General features: G+C 41.6%; 1 protein-coding gene across 3 annotated transcripts in view; it reads right to left on the reverse strand.

Annotated features, from left to right (window-relative positions):
• Positions 1-2,906: 2,906 nt before the first annotated feature.
• dachd (dachshund d) overlaps positions 2,907-15,671 on the reverse strand; it is a 135,473-nt gene continuing 122,708 nt past the window's right edge. For all 3 annotated transcript variants that reach the window (XM_081601214.1, XM_081601195.1, XM_081601204.1), the window contains 5 exons: positions 15,234-15,379; positions 12,224-12,371; positions 11,436-11,579; positions 9,704-9,772; positions 2,907-4,623 (listed from right to left, as the gene is read on the reverse strand). In XM_081601214.1, the coding sequence (XP_081457340.1) occupies positions 4,586-4,623; positions 9,704-9,772; positions 11,436-11,579; positions 12,224-12,371; positions 15,234-15,379 (545 nt within the window). In that variant the 3' untranslated portion in view covers positions 2,907-4,585. The remainder of the gene's footprint in view (positions 4,624-9,703; positions 9,773-11,435; positions 11,580-12,223; positions 12,372-15,233; positions 15,380-15,671) is intronic.

Raw genomic sequence — 15,671 nt, forward strand, 5'->3', positions numbered from 1 at the left:
GCCTCTGCGCATTAATTATTTCTCTAAATCCTTTGCCTGCATTGCTAAATAGTGGCCACACGCCCACGTCACATGTCCCAGTTTAAAAAGATTTTTTTTTCTCTCTCAAGAAACCAATCAATTTTCTATCAACAGAAATGCTACAAACATCATTATCCGCCATGTTGGTGCCCTCATGTATTGTTACAGCATAGGAGAAAAAAAAATTACTTATGTTTCAAACTTGATTTTTTTAAAAAAAGTTTTCTGGCTCTAAAATATGATGACACGTGTCGTTTACACTTAAATAAACCCTGCATCTTGTCAGACAGAGCAAGAAAACAACAAATTGTGCAGCGTGTGACATTAAGCAAAACACGAGAAGGCGGAATAATCACATCTGGACATACACTCTTTATGAGTGCATCTCCACACGAAGCCAAGTGAATCAAAGACAACCGTCCAAAGTGTTGTTTTTTTTATTTTTTTTTTTTAAGTTCTGAATATGTAATCAGCAATGCGCCTTTCCGCAGAACGGCAAAAGTGCAAAGCAACACCACATCTATAATGCACATTTGGTATTTAAAGTCTCCGTGCCTCATGGTCATATTTGTACTGAATTGAATTTATTACAAAATGTGCAGTGATATGAAACATGTAGCTGCGGGGCCTCCTTTTTCACGTGCCAGTGCAGGAAAGGAAAGAGAGGAGAGGGGAGAAAAAAAAAAGGGCTTCAGATGGAGAAATAAACAGAATATGTGAGTAATAGCCCACTTCACACGGGCTCGTTGGAGGTGAGCGGACTAAATCTGTCGCCGCGCCGAAAAAGAAACGGAGCCATTAAATGAATGAGGTGGACGTCGTTCCTCGGTTTCTCTCACTCCAGAGTGAGCTAAAGTTTCGGGGGCCGAGCTGCGAGCGCCAACGCGGGCTCGCGCTCGACGAGAAGCGCCGCTTCCTCGTGATTGATTGCCCGCTGTGTGTCGTATTGTTCTTTCAAGGTTGATTGAAACTTTAACCTCATTTTTTTAATGAACAAAAAAATAGAAAGAAAAAGCTTGAAATATTTCAGGCCTTGGAATTTTTACAATGCAGCACTGAATTATGCAGCAATCAGTCAATTATTCATCTCTGTGGCCGTGTTATGGCCATGCTTTAAAAAGCATGCAAAATGGGAATGGGCCCAGACATGCTGTGTCAACACATTTCACTCAGAAGTGCTTACAGCAGAAAATTCTCTCTCAATGTCGATTTCATATTTCTTTTTTTTTTTTTTTTTTTTCCGTGTGTTTCTGGAGCGGTACCTGTTCTGGAATTATCCCAGTGGAAAGCCGTTGTGTCCCCGGAGTAAAACTGAGGAACTTTGTGAATAACTAATCAATTAAAAAAAAATAAAAATCTGTTGGAGGTGTCTGAAACACTACAAGAACTAAAACAGCTTAAGCAGATATCCTGATGCGTGACTGTTGAGTGTGGTCAAAGAAGTTTATTACACGGTGGTAGATAAAAAAAAAAAAAGGGAGCCACACAAGCCAAAGTACATGCGATTTTTTAAAATGTATATTCATAGAGATTTTAATTATACCTGAAACTGCATATTTAATCCACAGTTAGCTAAGTGAGTGATCACTAAAATTGTTTACGCTTCACCATTTTGTACCTTTTCTGGGGTTTGGGAATGGAGCATTTGTTTTTTGAATCAGCCGTGTGTCAGTCAGTATCCTCCACAGAGATGTTTCACATTCACATTGAGAACATGCGGTTTAAAGTGATGTCCTATGCTCTACATGTAGCCTGCTAAACGGAAATGTGTATAGTTATTTGTTCTTGGAGTTAATATCAAACCTGAGCGGAGCCTTAACGAATGTCTTCGTTTTACTTACCTCGAGTCAAACACTCCATTTTTTTACGACGACGTAAAAAAACCCCCCAAAAAACTAGAGGGGGTTTGTGATTACGTCACAGTAAAGGACCCACCGGCTAGCTTGCAGAAACAACAAACTTAGCTTTAGTATTGGAGTCACCAAAGCAAAGAGAAGGTGTTAAGTGAACCCCCGTATTTGTGGTTCACTCTTTGCGGATTCGTCTATTCGCAGATTTCTTTACATTTGAAACGAAATGCAGCTTGGGAAACCAAAATAGGTCAGTACAATATGCTACGTGACACACTATTAGCTGGCTTTTGAAAGCAACCAATGGAAGAGCACCTTTTTTTCTTTTGCTTTACAGTGATTGGTTGAACTTCTAAGAACAGGGTTAATGAAGACTAGAGTATTAGCATCTGCGTAGCGTTTTTACTGTATATTTGATGATGTTTGAACTATTGAAATGGTTGCGATCCACAATCCCCCCATATCATGTAATTCCCCGCTCATCTCCAGCTTGTTTATGACAACAACACTATCTTCCTCTTCATAATTTATCTGTTTGATCATCCTATTTTGAGATTGTGAGCAGAAAATAATTTTTCATCTCTTCCCCAGAGTTGGGGTAACTCAGAAACTTGGAAATACATAGTTTCCAAGTTTATGTTGGAAACTATGACATACAGTTTCTGTATGTCCTTCAGAGCTGTGGACAGGAAATGACTCCTATGGACCACTGCAAATATGTAGGTCATATAAATGTAATAGTAGTTCAAAGGTTTCCAAGCAAAAACTGGTAAAGCATTTCTCAGCTGTATTTTTAATCTGCTTTGTTGTTTTCATCTCAAGCTAATTGTTAGCTTTAGCCTGAGAAACACTGTGACTTTTTGCTAAATGCACACGCTAAGAGTTGTCTGTTGCGGGTAAGATATTACCAGCTTTATAGTCTTTTAATCTAAACCGACTTGAACAGAAAAGTGTGAAAGAAACAGTGAGCATCGTCATCATTATCACAATGTAGAACCTCGAAAGTCTCAGGCAACACCATTCAAACTCACATGGTTTATCATCAACATGTTAACTTTATTTGAATTTGAAGTACAATGAAAGAGATGATTCGAGAAGCTATATAAGTTATCAGTGACAACAGACTTAGACACTCCATTAAGAACAAAAAGGAACAAACACATCGTGAATGGGATACACTTCCCTTCTTCTTCTTCTTCTTCCTCCTCTTCCTCCTCATCTTTTTGATTGTAACACATAAGGTCTAAATTGTTTAGCAGATAAAGGACTGACATCAGCTTATGACTAGAGAATATACACAGGTGTTGCAGCACCACAATTCAAAAGTCTTTAGGGAAAGGAAAGTATTTTTTTATTTTATTTTATTTTTTTTTCTCATCAGGATATTCATGAAACACTAAAACAAAAAATGTGTTAAACACCATGTAATAAAGTGGTATTCGCTTTTTAAAAAGTAGCGTCCTTAACTGATTGTATTCCAAGCTGGCACGTGATGATAATCAGACCAGATACTTACGAAAAAAGAAAATAAAAAAGAAGGAAAAAACAAAAAAGCAACAAGGGGTGCTGATTTCAAGAGTGTCTCATGACGACAATGTACAGGAAATTCCGAGAAGTATGACCTCTGTTACGAAGATTACAGTACTATCAACAGCGAAAGTCTTCGTTTTTGAGACTGAAACGTCGTTAATCATGGTTTTTAGAATTGTCCGGGCTTGGGCGAGTCGGGTTATTTCTTCAGCACAATATAGGATTTATTAAATATCATAATTCCAGGACAAACATTTACATGCCTGCATGCTTTCTCACCAGAAAATGGCAGCTATAGGAAAGGATGATGGCTCAGAGATAGAACGAAAACAAGAAAGGTTTATATAAATGGTGGTATTGTTTGCCTAATAGCTCTACTGCATACACAATACCTCTTAACGTTATATACACATACCTTACGAGTCCACTCGGGGGTTCAGCAGAGTGCCAGTCTTCCTATCTTTAACATTTAGCTCTTGTATATACAACGATGGTAAAAACGGAACTTGATTGTATTTTCATCTAATTTAGAAAACATGAAAATCGAACGTCGGCCTTCTTTCGTTTTTGATGACCGTGTGGATAGATTCACTTTTTTTTTTTTTATCCCCCCTTTTTCTCCACAATGTTCATGTTATTTTTTTTTTTTTCATCTTTTTAGCTTCTCGGGATTTATTTTGAAATACAAAAACAAAACTTCAGTCGAATTTTCATTTCAAAGCTTTCTCGCTGGCTGAGATACAGTATAAAAAAATCTTCAGTGCTGTGAACTTATTAGGAGTTATTACCAACAATGCACCTCGGGTACATTTTTGTCTTTTTTGACTTTTTTCTTTAACTGTGCTCGGTTATATGTGTTTATCCTTCACGTCGGCGAACCTGTCCGCGTCAAAACCTGCCTCGTCAAACTACTTCAGGTTTTCCTTCCGCGATGAGAACGACTTCTTCGTTGTACATTCAGACTCCTCCAGCGTTTGGGGTGGGGGGAGGGAGAGGGGGGGGAGGGGGGAGGGTTGAACACAGCATTTCCACCTACGAGCAGCTTGAACTCTCTCCAACTAAATCGGCCTGGGTTAGGGGCTTCCCCGAAACCTTCATGGGTTTTTCTTTCAGTCCTTTTGTTTTCTTTTGTTTATTTTATTTTTTTATAAAATCTTTCTGTCCTCCAGCTCTTCGTGGCCTTATCAGTACATCACTGCGGTTTTCAGGAACAGTCTTCCATCTGGAACAGAGAACACACACGCACACACACACACACGCACACACACACGCAGACACACAGAGAGAGAGAGGAGGCAAAAAGATTAGCCAACAGCTAACAATCTGCTGACGCAAATGCACTGTTCAGGATGTGATTGTTGATGAAACGCAACTTTGAAATATTGCCCTCTAGTCTTTGGATTCGAATGGCATTACTGTGAATTCATAAGCTGATTTAGGGAGAAGATAAAGTTAGCAGCCATGGCAAATGTGATTAAATATCATGTGGAGTAATTAACTTTATTGCTTTTTAAATACATAAAAAAAGTAGAAATTAGAAGTAGGTTGACTTCAGTCTGGATTAGGAACACAGTGACCATTCTATTCTTTTCTATTCTTAGACGCCGTTTGCTATTCTTTAAACTTCAAACTTCAATACTGTGATCATTATGTGACGGGTAGTGCATACTTTGGAAGCGAAAGGAAACGATGCATGGCTCTCAGAACATTTCAAACATAAATAGCTGAAAAGTGTGGCATGCATTTCTCTTCGACCCTTTCTGACTTTTGACTGTCGGCCAAAATGTTAAATTCTGTTCCTCATCTGGCCAGAAAACCTTGTTCCACACATCTGCTGTGTCCTCTGTGGGATTTTGAATTTGTATAGCTTTCCTCAACATCGACTTGTTTTCTTGCCACCGACACAAAAGCCAAACTGTACAACTTCTTTTTGTGTCTACAAGTTTTCAGCATGAATCTCTGCAGCCTTCCACTCCGTAATTATGCACGAGTTTATTTGTCTATCACATGAAATCTAAAAAAAAGAAAAACAACAACAGTAGTTTACTGTATGGAGACAAAATGTGGAAAACTTCCAAGAAGCATGAATGCCGTTGAAACCCGCTGCATTATCGAACCGACCTAAACCGTCTGAACACGTTTGTGGCCTTCAGCTCGGCCGGCGGCCGTCGCAGCGCGACGTCTCCGGCGTGGATACCGTAAACGGCTCCGTCATGTGATCTCTGAGCTCTGGCCACTGCCAAGCAGACAGACTCTCTTCTCGCCCGCGTGTTCGCCTGAGCGAGCAGCGCCACCTTTTTTTTCCGAGACAGTAAAAAGAGATCTGTTAGGCGCAGCGCCGAAGCTTGTCTGACGTTTATTACCTTCACATTCACCCCCCCTGTCCCCCCAACCGCCCACCCACCCTTTTCCTCTCTCTGCCGGAGAACGCTTACAGTTAATGCCTTTAAGAAACGTCTCTGTGGCAAGCGGGCCTGAATTATTCAGCGTTAAAGAAAGAGGCGCACAAAGACATTTAGCAGCCCTGCTTGTTGGACATGACACAAGCAGAGCGGGACATCGGGAGACGGCCTTTGACTAGCCGGTTGTAATGTCTTGATGCGCGGTAGATCCTGGCCTGGCGGCTTAGGCCCGCTTAACCTGTCATGATGGGGTTGTATGTGTTTCACGCAGACAGGGTGGGGGGAGACAACAAAAGATTGTCGTGTGCGTCTGACTGTGTACACAACTCATAACGGGGGTGTGTGTACACACACACACACACACGCACACACACACACACACGCACACACACACACACACACACACACACACACACACGGGCTAATTACCCGGCACTGCCGTAGGTCTCCAAGGCATTGCTTCTGTTCGAGCAGCAACCACCACTGAGTTCTGCGCAAAAGTCATTACGGCGTGAACGCAGCGGCACGGAGGGCGAAGCGCAAAAACAGGCGGCGGGAGGGGAGGAGGCGAGCGCGACGGGACGCAGAAAGGATGAAACATCACTTCGCTGGTTTGTCTCGTCTGCCTCCACAGCGGCGATTCATAGTTAATGAAAACAAAGGCGATTTGATCGTTTGATGGATGATGACATTTATCGCGTCGTCGAGAGGATGTCGCGTGTCGGCGCGTTTGACTTCCAGCGGCTCAAACCCGCGAACTCGCCGAGCAGGTTTTCGACGCGCGCGGAAACGCTGAGGCGTCGTGACGTTTGCCCCTCGACTCGCAGGGATCCTCGCTAAGGCGCGGCGAAACTTTCGCATTTTCACATTCGGATCGAGATGAAAAGTTCATTAAAGAGAATAAATATTTCATTAGGTGCTAAATAAAACAAGGGGAATTTTTTGGCTTCTCTCAGCACAAAATTCCTTTGAAAGATTAATTAATACATGTAAATTATGCAAATTATGCCCATGCAAATATTTTATGAAGACAATTAAGGGATCCATTAATTACAGTCTTTTTTGCTTCAGTGACATTCATTCATTTAATTTTAATTTCACTTTAACTGTTTTGATGTTTAATCTTGCAACAAAGAACTTTATCTGGCTGCGCGCAGGGTCGTGTAAACCCCGCCGAACGCGTCGAGTGGGGAAGGTGGCGGCGCGGGGCGGCGGAGGGAGATGCGGGGGGAAGATACGGGCACGTGCGCCCGGTTGCCAGGTGGCACCGGGGCGAGGCGCGGGCCCTCAGCAGCTCGCCTGCCTGCGAAAAGGGCCGCGCTCCCCTCCTTGGACCCGATTCAAAACACTGCAAAAAAAAAAAAAAAAAAAAAGCAATTAATAAACACAGACTGTGTTAATATCGCAGAATTAGAGAAGTGTGACAAAAGACAAATAGAAATAATTAGTTCTCTAAAATTATGCCCTCATTATTATTTTTTTTTCCTTTCTCCCTCCCCCTGTCTGCCTCTCCGTTCGCTTCCTCGAATTTGGAGTCGAGAATGCACCCACACATTTCTCTGTCTGCTTCGGCGCCGCTGATAGGCTTGTTTTTTTTTTTTTCTCTCCCCCCCCCACCCTCCTCGAGTTCTCTTCCTCCTCCTCTTTCTGCTTGTGTAATTTATCAACATCATTTTTTGCCATTTGAGGTTAATTATACAGCGAGGCTTGCGGAGCAGAGTAGAGGAGACATGGGTGGCAGACAAATGCTTCTCTAATTGAACAAAACACAGAAAAAAAAAAAAAAAAAAGTGTAGCCGCGTTATTCGGTTTCATTCCGCTCTTTGAGGCAGTGATCAGAGTGATTGAGAGACCCTGGAAAATTATAAGCTCTGTTGTCGCAGCCGCAACGGTTTTACGGGGTTTTGAGTGTTTAAAAAAGAAAAAAAAAAAAAATAGATAAATATATACCTCGGCTTGAAAAGCGACTGCTCTTGTGGAACAGAAGACGTGAGGCTTTAACGCGGTTAATTTCACATATTCTACAAAGTATATGGAAGAAAAACAAACGAATAAAACTGCTTGTGAACCACCTGACTACGCCGACGATTCCTGGAAAGAGCCGCAACGCCGAGAGCATAGAAAAGGCCCAGAGAACCTTCAAGATCTGAAGACGACTTGTGTGGAGGGATGTCTCAAGAGAACCCCCGAGCAAAACATCAAGACTATTTTCTCCACACAAATGTTTTGAAGTTGTCATTACCAAAACGGGGCTTTGCTGTTTAGTCTTTAATCAATTTCAGTGGCTGTGCTCAACGCGCCTTCCCAGTGTTGTTCTAGTTTATTACACGTAACTTTTGCATGGAGTAAATTTGCATTGTTTTATGCTGTGATTTCATTTCAATAGACTGAAAGGAAATAGATTTAGTGACTAAAATATCGATCTCTGTTGTCCTCCTTGTAGGTTTAAATGTTTCTTTTGTCAGTCGAAAGTCTTCATGAACTCATTACGTTTCCTCTGCTGCCATTTCCGCTGCATAGCGCCATTGTTTTTTTCAACAGCAACCCCTTGTGTTCAAGAGAGTAACTCCAACCATTGGAATGCTGCGTTCACTCAAATCTGGGAAAGACCCAACACATGAGTAAATTGTGTTCTAGTTGCATGTTGAAAAACCAATATGCAACCAGCACACATTCATCATTGTGTGAAGACATTTTGGATTTGATCCGTTTTGGTCAGACAAAAAAAAAAAAACTTAAAGTGTCTTTATTGACTGAGCTTCTGTAAGTGACTTCAGTCAAATCAACACAAGAATATGTTGCCTTTTTTACCTCTCTTGTAAAATTATCCTCTGTGAGAAGGGAGAAGGGAAGCAACGTTTGCTAAATGCTGAAGGGATGCTAATATAAGGAAGCATCTTACTAAAAACACGAAAGCGACGAAGGCAAAAGGTCACACAAAAAGAAGAAGCAGCTGAAGGAACTGGATATTGGGGAAGTGAACTGTGACAGAAACTTCTTCGCCTTTAATGGGGTTGGGGGGAAATACCAATTCGACGGCCTAAAAATGCCCTAAATTACCTGCAGCAATCATTCATCTCTAGTTTTTCATATCGGTTCAAGTAGACTAATCACACATTAAAGACTCGACTAACATATTCTCTGCGTGCAAAGTCGGAAACTCCCCCAACCTTATTTTCTCGAAGCAAATTGCATGCGGCATCTTTCCCCGGGTAAATTGGGACCTCTCTCCTCGCTGATAAGGGCAGTTCTGAGCGGGCGCATTAAAGCGAGACGTTTGAGCAATAATGAGGATATTCAACCTTTTCACGAGGTGTCTCGGATCTGGGTAAACACAGATAGAAGGCGGTCCGACGGAGGTTATCGCCGCGGTGGCCTTCCCTTAAACACAAACTGCACCCCCAAGGCTAGCAAACAAACAAATCATTAAAAATGTACAAGGCTTGTTCATAAAACGAATTGATTTGCTCCGATTATGAGTATCAAAGGAGGGGTTGCTCTGCTTTTTTTTTTCTTTTTTTTTTGTGGCTTTATAACTCATTATAGCGTCTCGAGCTGTAAATATGTAGCTTTTTCGAGAGAGCGGTTGTTTGGTTTTACCTGCCGTAGCGCGTTTAGACCTGCCGCCGCTAAAAGTCAAGTAAAAGAATAATATTATTCTTGGGGAAAACCGATGATCTTGACCTAGTGCTGTGGCCCAGATGGTGGTGTATGTCTGAACAGCAGGCGCAGAAACACTAATGTTCATAAACTGAAGACGTGTGTTTGCTTGTGTGTGTGTGTGTGTGTGTGTGCTGTGGGAGAAGGAGGGGTGGAAAAGGCAGAGAGAGAGGGGGGAAAAAAAAGAGAGCAAAAGTGAGGGAGAGAGAGAGATTTATTGTCTCATCCGAGCCCCTGTACCTTGTATTGTCCTTTCAGCATCTGTTCTTCCACTGCTGCGGTCACTCTCCATCTCAGGGGTCAGAGAGTCTGCGAGAGGAGAGGGATCACCGCCGTTAAACATGCCTGACATCCACCTATCAGAGCCCTGCTTTCACAGCATCATTCATCGCAAACTAGAGAGCCAGCCTCGCAGCCATGTCTCTGCTCAGTGCAACTACGTGCCTCTCGGTGTGATTATCTCCAGCGATCAAAAACTATACCTAAATCTTTTTTTTTTTTTTTTTGTTCTATTACCTCTGTACTGCTCGGTGCTACAGGCAGACCGATAAATCAGTCACTGAACTTTGCTTTAGCAGCCGATAATTTCTAGACACAGTGGAGTTTTTGAGCGTATGCCTCGTTTTAAAGCAGCCCTTCACATTTGTTAGCACCTTTTTTAATATGACATGTTATGAACATGAAGGAGTCTTGGCGAATGTCTACGACCGTTGTCATGAAGTGTTATTCGGTAAATAATGGCACTTTTGGTGCAAAGTTGACACTTTTAGTGGACTTTTAATGCAGGTTTTAGCACAACCTTGAATTAAAAGCGTCATTATTGACCGAATGACACTTCATGACAACAGTCGTAGACATTCACCAAGACTCCCTCATATTCATGACAGGTGTTATGTCATGTTTATGATAGTGTCACCCCTTCAAATAAAGTGTTACCCAGTTTTTTAATGTTTTTACCTGACTACTGACAACTGGTTAGTTGAAAGAGCCCATTCAAAGATGAGACGATTACAGCTAAACGGTTAATCGGAGGACCAAATCGTGATCAAAACAGTTGGTAGTTTGACAATAGCAGGAGGGACTCAGTAATTAATGAAGTAAATAGTGACAAAGGAAAGTAACATTTCCCCTACTTGTCTTTTGTTTTGTTTTTGTACAGTGAACGTATTTAATTTAGTGCCTTACGAAGCTGCATCCTTTAACGTACATTATTGGGATTTGTGTGTCAGGTCAAAGTAAAGCAGAGCATCACTGCTAAGTGGAATAAATCAATGTCAGGCAAGGAGAGCATTAACCAAAGACTCGGTGAAGAAAGTCATGGTAGCTTTTGGAGGAGCTGCAGGGATTCACAGGAAAAACATCTTTAACAGAACACTGTCACCGTTTCAATTTAGTTTTGAATACAGATTTTTGTCTAGAACATGAACATACTCTTGGTTGTGTAAAATAAGGTGAGTGTCAGTGATAAACCCACAAATAATCCTTCATAAAACAGTGGTGAGCAGAAAAGAAGTTCCACTGCAGTTTGAAACGAGCACATATAATAGAACCAAGACAGGGTTTTAGTCCAGTGAGGTCAAAACCAGACTTTTTGGACATAAACAATGCACATCGGCCTGAACGCCACCCTGCCCACTGTGACACACGGCGGTGGCAGCATCATCCTGCAGAGACGCTTCTCTTCAAAAGGAACGAGGAGGATGGACGGAGCTAAAAACAGAGCAACCCTGGAAGGAAGCCTGGACTGCCGAAGCCTAACCGGCTGTAGCAAAGGTTTACCATAATTATGTGCCGCTTTATGTTTGTCTGTCACACAAAATCCCAATAAAACACACTGAACTTTACTGTTGGAACGTGAGAGAAGGGGAAGAAGTTCAAGGCGCGTGGATGTTTTATTGCAAGGCGCTGCACAAACAGCAACACATTAGCGATACACAGAAGGGGCTAAACGTGATGTTTGGTGCTTTCTGACCGTTGAGGGAGCGCATGCTGTCTGAGGGCGATGGCTGCTTCAGGCTCTGCTCCATCTGCTCCCTCCTTTTCGACTCGTACTCCAGAGCTTCTTGCAGTTTCCTCTTGGCCTTCTTCTCCTTCTTCAGACGCTTCTGGATGATTGCTAGCAAAAAAAATATCACAGTGACAATAAATGAGCTCTGGAAGCAAATGAGGCAAAGCATCTTTTTTCTTTCTTTTTTTAAAATTTGATTATAAGCCCATTCTGGCTGACAAAGATAACCTGTTTTTTTTTTTTGTCTTTTAAATTTAGCACTCAATTATAGAAAAGCAAAAATCAATTAAACTTAAATATTTCATAATATATAAAGATTTAAATGGGAAAATCGGAGCAAATACTGACTTGCTAGAGGGAATTGAAGCTAATTGAAAAATTTATTGGGATATTTTTCATGAATTTCTCTCATTAAACATAAACGATCCGGTTAGCGTACGACTCTGATGCATTTTACATGAGGGTTAGTGCGAGTCTGGATGGGATGTGTATTTTCAATTATGTTAACAGACTACAAGCAGAAAGAAAGAAAGCAAGAAAGAAAGAAAAAAAACTATCAGTTTCACGTGTAACCAAGGAGGCTCAGAGTGGCTTATGAGTGTCTCCTGCAACGCGGAGGGCGGTGTAAGTACATTCAGGAGCTCCTGTACCTAAACGGTTGACAGGAGCCTGAACGGGAACGGGTTACGCATGCCTGCCCCCCCGTATAAACAAACACAAGGCTAACAGGAGGACGGCGTGTCAGGCGGTACCTCTATTCTTCTGCTCCATGGCGAGCTGCTTCTCCAGAGTCTCCCTGAGCTCCCTCTCTCGAAACAGCTCCATCTTCAGCTCCGTCTTCTCCAGCTGCACCTGCTTCTCCTGGGCCCGAGCGTTGTCAATCGCCACTTTGAGCAGGCCCTGCACCAAATAAATAGAAAAAGAAAGAAATGTACATGTGTATGTTATCAGGACAAAAAAGATAACTAACATAGGATGTTTGACTCCTTTTGGTCAAAGCTGAGAAATGCAAGTGTGACAAAAGTTTGTGATTTTTTTTAATTATTTTTTTTGTAAATACAGCAAAAGGTTCTAACAATGATTAAATGATGGAACTGGAAATAGATGGACCCAACAAGGTTTCCGCAAGACAGCCTGATAAAACAGACTGAAGTTTGCATTTTTAATCGGGAAAAGACGCAAAAAGTTCCAGGAATACTTTTGCAAGGCGCCACACTTGAACCAATCGAAGGTAAGAAAATCTGGATGGAAAGGGAAAAAAAAAACTTTTTCTAACTGTCAAACTACTTCTGGCTTAGGCTTTTGTGCAACTTCCTGTACAGGAATCCCCTAAAACAAACTGGATTAAACAGATTCATTCAGCTAAATAACATTCAAATCAGGCTCTTAACAGCCTTGTTTCAGGGATACTTTGGATATTTTTTTTTAAGTGAGGTCCTATTGAGTAGTTTTAAGTAGTCAGATGATAATTCTGACAAAAAAAAAAAGAGTAAGGATAATCTCTACTACCTTAATCTCAATCAAGGTAGTAGCTAGACTTTTTAAGACCATTATGCCTAATAAATTAAGTTACCTACTATCCTATGTTAAACTTACTTATAAATATATGTAATCTTAACATAGCTAAGTGTTTTTTTGACTTGCATGTGAGTGCAGCTCCATTACATAGTATTTTTTTTTGCAAATTTGCAGTGAGGGCTAAAAGCTCCCTCATACTCGGACGTACTGTGAGCAGAGCAGACGCCGAGTGCGCCACCTGCGAACGTTTGAGACGTCATCGTCCAGCGTACCAATTTCCTACATTTCTCACAATCTAAATGGACACAAGCGAGTTTGACGAGAACGATTAATGAACACAACCAACTTAACCACTCAGACCTAAGACTTGTCGTGAGAAATCCGGAAATATACAACACTTGTGAAGACCTGAAATTTAGATGATCAACTTCACGAGTTTTTATTTAGACCCTACATAAACGCATGGCCAATTTAAAATGAGATTTTAACAATCACTGACAATGACTAGCCAGCCTAATAGTAGCCATGACATAGATGTCTAGAGATGTTAAATGGTGCAGGTCAAATCCAAAACTTTCATGCTAGATTAAATACTATTTTCTAAACTTTTACGCTCACTTTTCCATCTAAAAATTCTCGAGTTCCTTTTATTTAATTTTTTTTTTTTACATAGAACTTGCAGCAGGTCTTCAGTGACAACACCCCACTACCTCTATGTAAACTATAAACTGTAAATTGCTTAGAAAGAGCTACTTTGCCATCTGTTTAAAGCTTGACTCCTGAATCAAAGGGACCTTCCTCATCCTCCAGACTCGGGTTCCTCTGATTGCTCTCTGCCGCCGCTGAGCATTACACGCCTCTACTTAGAAAGCCCAATTGTTTCGTACTCTTCCTTTAAGTAAAAGCCCCACAGCAACACGGCCAGTTTCATCACAATTATTCCCCATCCACATGCAATTACGCCAAATGCACTGGACTATATCTTACTAATTGTTGATTCTTCTAACCCCAATTTATATCAAGTTGCTTTATCTTAATTTTCCGCTTGGTTTATTGTGTTGATTTGTATATAAATATTCACTCCGAGGATCATTATCAAAGATGACTAAGAGGAGTGTTGGGAGCTCGCGACGGGCTCGGTTGTGGCTCTCTAATTACCGCGCCGAGCCAAAGGAGAAGCGGGACTCTGATGCCAACCGAACAAGTGCAACGAGAAGGGCAGCAGGGTACACACATCATTACACCCAGAGAGAAGGCAAATACATTCATCTTTCTGATTGAGGGGCTTTGAGCTAAAGCCTAAACATCTCTCGGCGTGTGAGTGGATCTCTGCTCCCCCGTTTGCTGAATGAAACCGAGGGAAGATGCTAATGACTTTTTTCAAGTCGGATATTTGCCCTTACACGGTCTCGAGCATGCAGCGCCAGCTGGTGGCGTGGAAAGACTACAGACGTGGACATAAATCTGGTGACCCAGTTGAGTCGACCAACCCAAACTGCAAACATTTCCAGTTTTCAGTCTGTTTTTAAACTATCAATCCAAAACTTGATTGTAAAACAGTTGCCGATGGTAGGGTTTTAAGCATTGAGCACCAAGAAACTCGTGGATGGATGGTTGACTGGCTGAATCCAACTGTTAGATCGTCGAATAAGGAATCGAACAATTTTCCATGTTCTTTTCTTTCCCCAAACTTCCCCAGACCTGCATGTACGTGATTATTCTCTGTAAGCTGATACCATATCGCCGTCACTGTATGTCCGCAAACTTTCCCAGTGAATGCTTTTTTACATGTAACTTCCTGCTTGGGCTGCTACCTTCTTATCTATGTGTTTATATATGTAGATATCGCACAGAGATATCTACATGTAGATATCCCTGCGACGATCTGCAGGGATTTTGCAAAACGTTTGTTCTTGGAATCAGTAAAAAAAAAAAGAAACAAACCTGGCTCCTGGGAAAAAAGAAACAGAACTCGAGAGTAAAGTTCAGTCCTCCAGTTTGAACATTTTTGATGCTCGATACTACCATTTTGATTTTTTTTGCCACATAAGTTATGCATTTTCTTGTGTTTAATGTTAATTGCATTTTTTTTAAGTCCTTGATGTACTTTATTTACATTCTTCTCTAGATTATATTAAAATATAGCAACAGAGCCTTTGGCGTAACATTAACGTGAACCAACGAACAAGGGAACTGCGACAAGACAAGACGACAAGACGATGTAAGATTTCCCGACTCAGTTACCTGTATGTTGGTGAGAAGAGTCTCTATCGATGACAGACCGTCTGGGAAGAGAAATGGCGACGGAAAGCCCGGAGGCAGAGTCTGTCCGGCCAGTGACAACCTCTCGTAGCTGTCTCTCGCTGTTGGAGTGCACATGGAGTTGTCTTCTGCAACGAAAAGTGAGATCAAACATTTGCTCAGACTGGGAACCAAAAAAAAACGTGGGGCGCCTTTGGCCGTCGACGACGCGCGTCGTGGCTGAAAAGTAGAAACCAACGGGATTGTGCTGATCTGCAGGAGCCAATCCGAATGTTCATCACCTCACAAAACGAATATGAAAAAACAAACATGGAGATTACATTGTACTGTTTCTTCTAAGGCACCCCCCTCCCTTTTTTTGCATAAGGTATTATACAATATCAAGCAAAAACATAAATCCAGCAGCAAGACCTATTTAAG

This window comes from Poecilia reticulata, chromosome 2 (assembly GCF_904066995.2).
Source record: "Poecilia reticulata chromosome 2, P_reticulata-male-v2, whole genome shotgun sequence".
NCBI lineage: Eukaryota > Metazoa > Chordata > Actinopteri > Cyprinodontiformes > Poeciliidae > Poecilia > Poecilia reticulata.